Source organism: Acomys minous (assembly GCF_964271855.1).
Source record: "Acomys minous genome assembly, chromosome: 11".
Lineage (NCBI taxonomy): Eukaryota > Metazoa > Chordata > Mammalia > Rodentia > Muridae > Acomys > Acomys minous.
This window is the reverse complement of record NC_140492.1, coordinates 93,970,070-93,982,813: the sequence shown is the minus strand read 5'-3', so window position 1 is coordinate 93,982,813 and position 12,744 is coordinate 93,970,070. Positions and strand designations below refer to the sequence as shown.

At 41.6% G+C, this 12,744-nt stretch overlaps 1 protein-coding gene across 16 annotated transcripts in view; it reads right to left on the bottom strand.

Moving 5' to 3' along the window:
* MAST4 (microtubule associated serine/threonine kinase family member 4) overlaps positions 1-12,744 on the bottom strand; it is a 617,295-nt gene that overhangs the window by 268,823 nt on the left and 335,728 nt on the right. For 10 of the 16 annotated variants that reach the window (XM_084800734.1, XM_084800722.1, XM_084800737.1 and 7 more), the window contains one exon: positions 3,789-3,824. The exons of the other annotated variants lie outside the window; for them this stretch is intronic. In XM_084800734.1, the coding sequence (XP_084656860.1) occupies positions 3,789-3,824 (36 nt within the window). The remainder of the gene's footprint in view (positions 1-3,788; positions 3,825-12,744) is intronic. 16 annotated transcript variants of the gene reach the window in all.

Here is a 12,744-nt window from a genome sequence, read left to right as displayed (position 1 = left end):
AGTGTGCATGATATTTTTTTTAAACTTGGTACTACAGTTTAAGATCACTAAAACTTTTGTTAATTCCCATGAGCGTTATTTATTTTTATTACTCTGCTGGTGACATCATTCCAACTAATCATTTCATACGCAGCTATCATAAGTAACTTGTGACATTCTGGGTGCCACTGCAACAACTACAGTTTTGCATCCTTAGGAATACAGCACACATGGGAGGATACAAGGGATGGGATAACCATTGAGATGTAACAAGAATAAATTAATAAAGGAGAAAAAATGAAAAAAAAAAAAAAAGGAATACAGCACACCATGGCCACAGCAATGCCTGTGGCCTCCTACAGCCATGTCACGCCTTGGTCACGGGTGGCTTTTCAGGCGTACTGGCTTTAAAAAGATGCTCTCTGGCCTAGTTTAAATGTTCCTATCTCTCAGTGACTGGGTACCCCTGGGACAAACCAAAGACTTAAATACTTACATTATTAGGAAAGGAACTTTTCTTCATTGTAGCTAATCTTATGATGTGTCCTTTACTGTTGTTTTCAAACGCTCAATTTCTGAGATTCTGAGATTCATCTGTCTGTCAATCTGTGAATATTTCATGACCGACTCTTGGCTTTCCAGAGGCTCATCTTGCTTTGGTGTCTTATAGTTACCATTTCCTCGATGCTGGCCATGTTTTCGCTTCTGGCCAACAGAAAAATCATTCATTTTGATCCATCTGCCCTTTTAATCTCAACTGCCACACATTGCTGAAATCACCCTTGCTCTTTAGCGAAAGCAAACTGAAACAAACAACCAAGATGACTGTTCTGAAAAACCACAACATTCTGCCAGTCTCCACCATGACCTGCAGTCACATTAAAAAAAAGGAAGCGCACTCGTCAGGGCTCACGAGTGCAGAGTAAAATCAGAGGACTACACTGGAGAAAATGAACTGCAATTTGGATGCTTCCAAAGAATTCATGCACAGAAAGAAATAACCTCATCGCCTTCTCTAGGATAAATGGTTACGGTTTATCAAAGATTCTACAGAAGGCTTCAACTTCTACCACTCAGTTGGGTTTTCCTCTGAATAACTTAATGTCCCCCTCTTTTCTAAATTGCCATCTTTATTACTTATATGTACAGACAGAGTGCTTTCCCAATCCATTTCTTTTTGTTTGTTTGTTTGTTTGTTGTTTTTGTTTTTTCGAGACAAGGTTTCTCTGTGTAGCCTTGGCCATCCTGGACTCACTTTGTAGACCAGGCTGGCCTCGAACTCACAGCGATCCGCCTGCCTCTGCCTCCCAAGTGCTGGGATTAAAGGCTTGCGCCACCACGCCCGGCCCAATCCATTTCTTAAAAGGAAACTACCACTAAAATTAGTAAGGCTCTCCCTTTTAACTTATACTTAGATTATATCAGTATATTAAACTCGACACTTAACAACACACAAATTATTTCATCATTTTAATAATGGCTATGGTAAAGCTAATGATAGTTTCTATTTAATCAGGTAAACCCAGGTAAACACTACCTGGGGATGTCCATCTACTCTCATAAGAACAATACAGACCTCACTTTATCTGCATACGCTTTAATGTCTGATTTAATAATATGTACTATTATTTAAATATTAAATAAATATTTATTTAATATTAAAATTTTGTTTGCCTGTGTCCCATCCCCACCCCCCTTAGACATGGTCTCTCTCTGTAGCCCTGGGTGGCCTAGGACTTGCTATGTAGACCAGGCTGGCATCAACCTCACAAAGACTGAGCTGTCTCTGGCTCCCAAAAGCTGGACTTAAGAGGTATGTACCACCATGCTTAGAAATAACAGGCCATTTTAATGTTAAACTCCAGTATTTAAAATATTTGTGTGTGTGTGTGTGTGTGTGTGTGTGTGTGTGTGTGTGTGTGTACGAATGTGAGTACCCGAAGAGGTGAGAAGAGGGCATCAGTTTTTTGAAGCTGGAGTCACAGGCATCTGCAGCCACCTGGCTTGGATGCTAGGATCTGCATTCAGCCTTCAGCTTGAAGTAGCAAATGCTCTTAGCCAATGAGCCATCTCTTCTGCTTCTCAAATTCTTTTGTAAAACAAAAGGCATTCATTATTTTAACACTATGTCCACGGAAGTTTTGAAAGAGCAATTAAGAACGTCAGTGAATGCAGGTAAGTCAATGCCATGTAAATATAAAAGCCAAAAAAGAGTCTTGGCTAACTCAAGTATTAGACAATCTTCCCCACAAAGTTCAAGTATGAGAGTACAAAATGCATGAAATGTTCCATGTTAAGCTTAAAAAGAACCAAATCACAGAATGTTCTAAGAAAAGGAGTTTGTTAGACACTTCAGAGTAGCTCACTGTCCTCGTCCTTGAGTCTACACTCTGCAACCAGATGAGGTACAGGGCAGGGCCCTTGTGGCTTGTACAGAAACAGAAATGCCAATCATCTGTAAACTGCAGTCACTGAGAGCTTTAAGCACATGAGTTTTAATGCAATGATCTAATTCTCTGATGGATGAAAATGCCCTGTCAGTTTCCCTGTTTTCTGCAACTTGGAGGGGCTGAGGAGCTGCTGTGAAGAAAACAAAATTACATTTAAAGAAATCAGAATCGACAGGAGAGCGAGCTTGCAGGAAGTTTTAGAGAGTTTTATTCTAATTATTAGCATCAGATAAAAAGAACCCTCCACACTGAAAATTTTTACTTTTAGTTCTATCCACTGTGTTTTATTACCTTTCAGATTTAGAACATTAGGAAGCTGGACATGGTGGCACGCACCTTTAATCCCAGCACTTTCAGATCTCTGTGAGTTCAGGCCAGCCTGGTCTACATAGTGAGTTCCAGGCTAGCCAGGGTTACAGAGTAAGAACCTGTCTCAGAAAATAAATAAGTAAGTAGGTAAATAAATAAATAAATATTAAAAACTAAAGAAGAGAAATAAAAGTCAAACATTTACAAAAATTCTCCCCAATTTTAATTACAACTTAATCAGAATAGAAAATTAAAAACAGCTGTGATACACATGGAACCAAGACTAAAGATAACTTACCATACATTACAAGTCCCTAGCGACCCACAGAACAGAATGGTGTCAGTACAGACAACAGAGAGGAATCAGAAAAGGCAATCCAGAGGTAAGTCCAAACACAGCTGTCACCTTTCCATGTGACAAGTGTAACATTTCAGCCCCATGAAAAATCAAGGGCCTTGTAATAATTAGAGCTTAGGTCATGGGTTATGTACCTGGGGGGGGGCAGGGGAGAAACAGGATCCTACCTCATATTGCATGCAACACTAACAACTGAAGTAAGGTTTGAATGTTTTTTATTTTAATGAGGTAAAAATATTCAAGTCAATTTCTCATGATCTTGAAGTATGTAAACCATGCTGAGCACAGCAGAAATCTCAGAAGTCAAAAAGGGAAAGACACATCAGATTAAATAATTAACAATTTTCATCTGACAAAAGCCATTATTCACAGAGGGCAACATCACAGCGATATTTTCACACATATAACAAACGATTAACACCTTTAAAAAAACTGAACTCCTAGAATCTGAAAATGAAAGATGGGCTACGAAAATGAAATGAAGACAAAAGAAACTCAAACAGACAATCTGACACGTGAAAGCAGACTCAGCACTGTGGGCAAGAGAGAAAATGAAAAATCAATCATCAGAGACAGCGACAAGAATGCAGAAGGGGCATCCAGTGCTGGGGAGAGTGCAGGGCAGCAGGAGGTGGTTTGCTTTTCCTCTGGGTAATCAAGCAATAATCTATTAAAATTAAAAACACACATACCGTTTGACCAAGCAATTCCACTTCTGGGAATCTACCCTATAGGGGAAAAAAAGGACCAGTATGTAAGTGTGTTAAGTATAGACACAGTCGCTAAAGCATTGTTGCTGTGTATTAGGGCTGGCAACGGCAGTACTGGATGTAATATGAATGTCCATCAATAGAAAAACAAAACTGCTAAACATCTATCATGCCAAATACCATATAGTCATTCAGACGAATGGGATAGAGTTGATGGAGTTGGAAGACAGTTGTGCTAAGGTGGGTAGCAATGTATGAATACAGTTTTCTGGGTCTAAAGTGAGGAACGGAAACACACAGACCAACCTAACAAGTGCCACATGAGTGGTAAACGAAGACAGATAGGCTTCGTGTTCAGCTGGCTTGCTAGTTAGCATGAGCACAGTTATGATTCCTATGAAGATTATCAGCCCACATTAGTAGAAGTATTCCAGGGCATTTGCGTTTGGTAAGACGGCATTGAATGAACAAACAAACGATTCCTTGTTGTTGGCTCACGCTCATCTCACTAGTGTTAATACTTAGTGACTTGCCGGTATCTACGTGTTTTTCCTGTCTCCTCTATGTGGAGCCCATAGTTTATGCCCAAACTAAATAATTTGAGCCACACAGACTATACTCCATTTCCAGGAACCCCTCAACCATTTCTAAAGCACTGCTCCATGGGAAACAATTCCAAGCCACTTAGCTGCAAATCTTCCAGTAGTCACATTTTTCAAAATTTTAAAAATAAGAAGTAATGTAATTTCTTAATGATTCTAAGATTTATATATATACATATATATGTATGTATGTATACACACACACACACACACAAGACAAGACCCAAACTGCACTCCAGAGGCATTGGCCTTCTGGGTATGCTTATGTGGGTGGAAGGGTACAAACATGTACACAAACATGTGTGTAGGTTAGAGACAATGTTGGGTACCTTCCTCAATTGTGCCCCATCTATATTTTTGAGAAAAGATCTCTCACTAAATTTTGTGTTCACTGATTGGCTAAACTGGCTGCCAGTTGAGCCCCAGGAATTCTTTTGTCTTCATCTCTCCACCAATGGAATATAGCCACTCTACTTTCTACATGGCTGTTGGGCATTTGGACCCAGGCCCTCACGCTGATCAGCACTTCACAGACTTGAGACATCCTTCTAGCTCAGTAAACATAATTCTAATATCTTTCTCCTAATCAGATAGTTGCCCCTAAACTCTTTCCTTTCAATATGACCTTAAAGAATGATGAATGAAAAAATCCACATTCTTTCATATTTCAACCCAAGACTAGCCTAATGGGAAGAGTTCAACATATTCAGAATTTCAAGTGGACTAGTCAAAGGGGAACTATCATAACAGGATAGGCAAAGTTATCCCCTAGGTGAAAATGAGCAAAGGAAAATGTATCCAAGGAAAACTGGACCACAGCTGGGACAAGAGCCCAGGTATCAGTGAGCAATTCTGACCTCTGGCTATATTTGATGTGAAGCCAGGCATCTCAGTCATCTGAGCTAGTTAGCTTTCTTTATGTTATTTAGACACTTTGGGTTAAGTTTTCTATTAGTTGCAATCAATCAAATGCTGACCAATGAACAAAATCCTCCATGAATACCACCATGTCCACGCAGAACTGTTTACTGCAGCCAGGCGGTGGTGGCACACGCCTTTAATCCCAGCACTCGGGAGGCAGAGGCAGGCGGATCGTTGTGAGTTCGAGGCCAGCCTAGTCTACAAAGTGAGTCCAGAGCAGCCAAGGCTACACAGAGAAACCCTGTCTCAAAAAACAAAAAACAACAACAACAACAAAAAAAAAAAAAAAAAAAAGAACTCATTCAAATGTCCCAAATTTCTACCATTTACTCAAGGTATCCTCATGTTCAATTACCTTCATTTGGTAACATTTGGGAGAATTTTCTGAAAAAAAAAAATCCTTAGTGGAGATCCTCAGGCTACCACTTGGTCACCCAGTGACTCTGCAAGAGCAGTTCTCCGAGGGGCATCAGGTTCGTGAAGCCTCAAAGCAGCCAGCATCTCTCACTCTCATTCCATTTTCACTTCTGTTCCTCCGTCACTACACTCCCTTTTCCAATATGTTGAGCAGGTAACTGTTCAGGGCCAGGGTTAGCAGTTTCCATGCACACTGGAGGACATTCGACTTTATTCCTGGCTCCTTTTTACTAGAAAGGAAAGTGCCTGTCGACTTCCAATCATTAGGACAACCAAAGATATCTCTACACATCGTCAAATGTCTCCAGGGAAGGGGGCGCTGAAAAATGACCTTGGATCCCCTCCTCTCCTAGGCCAACAATCCATTCAGTTGTTGAATAGACATTGCTGTGCTACAAGACACAGCCCTTGGTGTGTGAACACCCCTCAGTGTGTCAGTGCCTTCCTAGGTCTCTCCTTGGCCAGTGAACTCTGGCCAATCTTCCTCTCACATTGTCCCTTAGCATGAAGCCAGAACTCTCTTGTTATCCTTCTTTCTGGGAAAAAAAAAAAAAAAAAAAAAATATATATATATATATATATATATATATATATATATATATATATATATATATCTGCTTCCTTCTGGTTGTAGATTCCAATCATTGCTTGAAATGTTCCAAGAACTGCCCTGTTGCAGGATATTTGATCCCATTGTGAACCCTGAGGTTGTGGACTGTAAAAAAAGTGTTACTTTTAGGTGTGGCAAGGGCCTAGCACACACCTTTAACCCAAAAGCTTTCCCTGTACTGTAAACAAGTCCTTGAGGTAGGGCTCAGTCCTAGCACACACCTTTAACCCAAGAGCTTTTCCTGTACTGTAAACAAGTCCTTGAGGTGTGGCTCAGTCCTAGCACACACCTTTAGTCCAAGAGCTTTCTGTACACAGGATTTAGTAAAATTAACCCTAGGTCAAGAGGCAGAGCCAAGAAACCACCTGCCAGGGATTAAGTAGAAAGGATGAGGCTTTGAGAGAAGAGTATTTAAGACAGTGTGGGGAAGTAGGAGCTTTTTGGCTCTTCGGATTTTAGTTTTTGGCTTTTTCCTACTGGGATGTCAGGTGAGCTAGCAAGCTTTTAACTTTGGGATTCTTTTTTTTTTTTTTTTTTTTTTTTTTTTTTTTTTGAGAATATTCTCAACTTTAATTAATGTTTTTATATTGTGACATGAAAGTCTCCTTCCTTTTTTTCCCTCCTCCTCTCTTCCCTACTTCCCTCCTTTCTCCTTTCCCTCCCTTCCCTCTCTTCTTCCTTTCTCCCTTGATATGGAGAAAAATCCATGACCTTGGACAGTATAAAAGCATTTTTTTTTTTAAACAACACTGGCCTCTCGGGCATTCCCCTTGGACTTCTCTGAAAAGAATTTTCGGAAGAAGTATGTGCTATGTCTGTTTCTCACTCCCCAGTTCAGGGACTGGATCCATATGTACCATATGAAGTCACTGCCATCTCCACCTCTCCTATGACAATGTGTCCTTCTCTCTAACCCATCTCTAGGACTAGACTTATGTAATAATTACTGGAGACCCATCACAGCTCCTGAGATTTACCTACAGTCTTCAAGGGGGGGGGGGGGAGAAGCCTTGTGGGTTTTCTTGTAGAAGTGGACAAACAGTCGCATAAGTTTAAGCACCCCAGGCAGCTAAAAACAACTTTGAAATGCATAAAGCTGAAGGTTCATCAACAATAACAATAACATTCACAGTCAAGCCATGATCAAGACAACGTGGCACAGACATAAAGACAAACAGATCAATGAAACAAAACAGAAAGCCTGTCAACAGACACTCACAGGCGGGGACAATAGGGCTTTGACAAAAATACACAGAATTTCAATGGACAAAGGATAGTCTTGTCAACAAATGGCACCAGCAGTATTAGATGTTTACATAGAAAAAAACAGGAACTTTCATTCATATCTCACTGGATGCGTAAAGATTAACTCAAAATTAAGCACAGATCTAAACATATAAAAGTTCTGGAAAACAGAGGGGGAAATTTATGACCTTGGATTATGTAGATTTCTTACATTCAACGCCAAAGAACAAACTGACAGGCCATCAGAAATCAAAATATTTGCTCTTCTGATTATAAAGAGAACAACCGTTCCCCTCCCTGGGCTGAGAGGCGACATTTATAGGTTCTACGTCTTTCACCCACGTTTGCAACTTGAGATCGTTCAGACTGCTGAATATTTTAGGTTTGGGGTTTCTGGATTAGGGATGGTAGCAGATTTATTCATAAAGTCCAAATATTATCAACTTCCCAAGTGCCGTCAAGAAATAAACGAATAATCAGACAGTGAGGTTGCCATGCAACAGACTATTACCTAGCAATGGAAAGAATTAGTCTTAACATATGCAACATCTGTTAGAACACTGGCTGGAAGACAGAACAGTTCTATTAAGTGAAAGAAGCGAGACCAAAAGTGGAAAAGAAAGGGGGAGGGTGTTATTTACAGTATCATTTCACTTATCATTTTTTTAAAAAGTGCAACCTAATCTCTGGGGAGGGGGATTGGCAGGGGTTATAGGAAGCATTGATAGTTGCCTGGCTAGGGTACACGGGTGGAGGGAGAAATGCAAAGGACAGAAGGAACCTCACAGGGGAGATGGGCAGTCCACATCCTGGCTGCTGCTGCTGCTGCTGGTGGTTATACGTGCACACTTTGTTTCTGTACAGATATGGAATCTCACCCATGTGAGGCAAGCATTCTATTACTGAGCATTTACAGCCCCCAAATGCGGGCTGGAAACTATGTGTGCTTTCCTGTATGCCAACTAGGCCTCGATCAAAATGCCTTCTTAATGGGAGTAAAACTGTAAAGTCAGGGCTGGAGAGATGGCTGAGCAGTTAAGAGCACTGACTGCTCTTCCAGAGGTCCTGAGTTCAATCCCCAGCAACCACATGGTGGCTCACAACCATCTAGAATAAGATCTGCTGCCCTCTTCTGGCCTGCAGGTGTACATACAAGCAGAACACTGTATACATACTAAATAAATATATATTTTTTTAAAAACTGTAAAGCCAACTGGTAGACCCCATAGGGTTACCATATCCTTGGGGACAGCTGAACTTGGCTCAGGCTATGTGGGATTCCAGGAGAGGAAGCAATTCTCCTGGGGTAGGGGGAGATGGCTGTTTTATAGAATTCTGCTAATAGCTTCAGAGCAACAGAACTCCAAGTTCTTGGTATCCTGTGGTGGTAGATATACTATGCACTAGAGTGGGGAGTGATTAGGCAGAGCCTCTGGAAGTGCTGAGCAAAGATCTTTGCTATGATTCTCCTCTTAAAAACCTGGAAGGAGGGGCTGGAGAGATGGCTCAGAGGTTAAGAGCACTGATTGCTCTTCTAGAGGTCCTGAGTTCAATTCCCAGCAAGCACATGGTGGCTCAAAACCATCTATAATGTAATCTGATGCCCTCTTCTGGTGTGCAGGTGTACATGCAGGCAGAGCACTGTATACATAAATAAATAAACTTTGAAAAAAAAATCTGGAAGGACCAGTCTGGTGTGATGGCTCACATCTTTAATCCCAGACAGAGGCTAGCTTGGTCTACAAAGTAAGTTCCAGGACAGCCAGGGCTTCATAGAGAAACCCTGTCTTAAAGGGAAATAAACTCTGCAAGGATAGCCTCTGCCAATCACTATTACATGTTCCTGTTCCTCACAGTCTATAAATGCAACCATGTGGAGCAAAACACACAGAAGAAGAACAACAGACGAAAGACAGAAACAAAAGGAAACAGACCTGGTATAAAACTAAGGAGCCATGGGGCTGGAGAGATGGCTTAGCAGTTAAGAGCACTGATTGCTCTTCCAGAGGACCCAGGTTCAAATCCCGGCACCCATATGACAGCTCACACCTATCTGTAACTCCATGATCTGACACCCTCACACAGACATGCAGACATGCAGACATGCAGGCAAAGCACCAACGCACATAAAATAAAAATAAATAAATAAAAATTTCTAAAAACCACAACAAAATTAAGGAGCCTGAATTCTCAAAGACAATTGTTATATGCTTTACCCAATGCTTATGACAATATTTGTCTATGATTCCATTAGTATCAACTCCATTAACATAAAATCATACCTTAGAATGGCATCATTGTCCCCCCAAAGACATGAAACCCGCATACCGATTTATTAATTCATCTCAGCATGTGATGTCGAGTATGGTTTTTCAAACACCCTTCAGCTCATCCAAGTATTTCTGTGGCCCACAAGGACTGGTTTTAACATTTACACTAATTTGCTATAGACACAGAAAGGAGGGGGAAAATCCTTTTGTTTATTTCTTCACATGGTTGACTCTTGATTTGTTAAGATACTAAACACAGCGCATTGTATCCTGAACTACAAACCCCGGGTAAACACACACTCATGTGACCCTGCTACACAAATATGAGCACTTCCAGCTTCAGCAAGGAGGCCACACCAACCCTGTGCTAACCTGTGTCTACCCAGAGGGTCGGTGACCATTCCCTGAAATTATCCTTATCCACAGAAGCTACGCTTGCAGGAGTCACGCAGTAGCACTGAGTACTTAAGGATAATGCCCTCTACAGTCACTTGGAAAAAAAAAAAATCTCAGGCTGGAGAGATGGCTCAGAGGTTAAGAGCACTAGCTGCTCTTACTAAAGGTCCTGAGTTCAATTCCCAGAAACCACATGGTGGCTTACAACCATCTATAATGAGATGTAGTGCCCTCTTCTGGCCTGCTGGCTCACATGTGGGCAGAGTACTGTGTAAATAATAAATATATGAGTCTTTTTTTAAAATGAAGAATTCTTAACAGTAAATAAATATCCAAGCTAGCCTTTGGCTCTAAGCTGACTTGGTCTCATTAACAAACTTATCCACCCTACCACACTAAAGGCTACCACCGTGGGGAATCCATCTGCAGGGAAGCCGGGACTCAGTATGAAGTGTCTATGCAAGGTTAACTCTATGGATCTCTGTGAATCACCAACAGCTAGAAGTCAGGTCTCCTTGTGCCATAGAGTACAAAGGATATCCTACACTTCTTCTTTTCTTTTAAATTTTTTATTAATTAATTTATTTATTTATTCACTTTACATCCTGGTCATAGCTCCTCCCTACCCCGCTAATCCTACCTTCTCTTCCTCTTCCTCCTCCCCGCTCCTCTATTCCTCAGAAAAGAGGAGCCGCTTCACCCTCTCCACCTACCTCACCTCATCAAGTCGCATCAGGACTAAGGATATCCTCCTCCCCTGTGACCTGGTAAGGCAGTCCTGCTAGGGGAAATGAATTTAAAAAAAAAAAAAAAGCAGACAACAGAGTCTATATGAGGGACAGCTCCTGCTCCCCTTGCTAGAGGACCCACGTGAAGCCTGAGCTGCCCATCAGCTACTTGTGTGTAGGGAGCCTACATCCAGTCCATGCATGGTCCTTGGTTGAACCTTCAATCTCTGCAAGACCCCCTGGGCCCTGGCTAGTTGGTTCTGTTGGTCTTCTTGTAGAGTTCCTGTCCCTTTCAGGTCTTTTTCTTGTTGTCCCCACTTTTCCACAAGACTCCCCATGCTTCACCCAATGCTTGGCTGTGAGTCTCAGCATCTGTTTTGAATCACTGCTGCATAGAGCCTTTCAGAGGACAACTCTACTAGGCTCCCATCTGCAAGCACAGCAGAGTATATAGTTAATAGTGACCGTGGTTGGCTGTTTACCATGGGGTGGGTCTCAGGCTGGGCCAGGCATTGGTTGGACGTTCCCTCTATCTCTGCTCCACCTGCTCTATCTTTATCCCTGCACATCTTGTAGGCAGCGTAACTTTGGGGTCAAAGTTTTTGTGGGTGGGTGGATGTTTCCCTCCCTCTATTAGGAGTCTTCTCTAGTTAGAGGGTGTCCTTTTCCGTCTCCATGGCCCCTGCTACTAGGAGTCTCTGCTAGAGTCCTTCTCACATCCTCCCAGAAGGCTACCCTGTCTTAGGTCTCCACCTTGTCACAGAGATGCCCCCACCAGCAGTTTCTCTTTTCTCTGCATGCCTCCGTCCTAGTTCCCCGGCTCCTGCCCCCACCCTGCTCCCATGCCTTCGCTCTCCACGGGTCTGATCTCCACCCTCACTTCTCTCTGTCTTCCTGCTCCTATCTTCTTCCCTCTCTTCATCCACTACCCCTGTCTAGTCTAGTTCCCCTTCTCAGTGAGATTTAAGCACCCTTCCTTGGGTCCTCCTTGTTCTTTATCTTCTTTAGGTCTGTGCATTGTAGTATGGCTATCCTGTACTATATGGCTAAAATCTGCTCATAAGTGAATACACACCATGTGTGTCTTTCTGGATCTAGGTACCTCACCCAGGATGATCTTTTCTAGTTCCAACTATGTGTCTGCAAATTTTACGATTTCCTTGTTTTGAGTAGCTGAGTAGTATTTCTTTCTTTCTTTCTTTTTTCTGAGTAGTATTTCATTGTGTAAATGTACCACAGTTTCTTTAACTATTCTTTGGTGGACCCCAAAAATGTAACCAGAGAACTCTTACAGCTGATGAACACCTTCAGCAAAGTGGCTGAATACAAGATCAACTAAAAAAACAAAAACAAAAACAAAAACAAAAAACAAAAAAAAACAAAAAAAAAAACAAACAAAGAAAACAAAAAACAAAAAACCAGTAACCCTCCTGTATACAAATAATAGGCTGAAAAAGAAATTAGGCCACAAACAATATAAAGTATCTTGGTGTAACTCTAAGCAAGCGAGGCAAAGGCCTATATGACAGGAACTTCAGGTCTCTGAAGAAAGATATTGAAGAAGATATCAGAAGATGGAAGGATCTCCCATGCTCATGGATTGGGAGGATCAACATAGTAAAAACGGTCATTGTATCAAGAGCAATCTACAGATTCAATGTAATCCCCTTATTTTCTTGGACACGGTCTTGCATAGCCCAGCCCAGGCTGTCCTTGAACTTAGCAGAGGATGACATTGGATTTCTGATC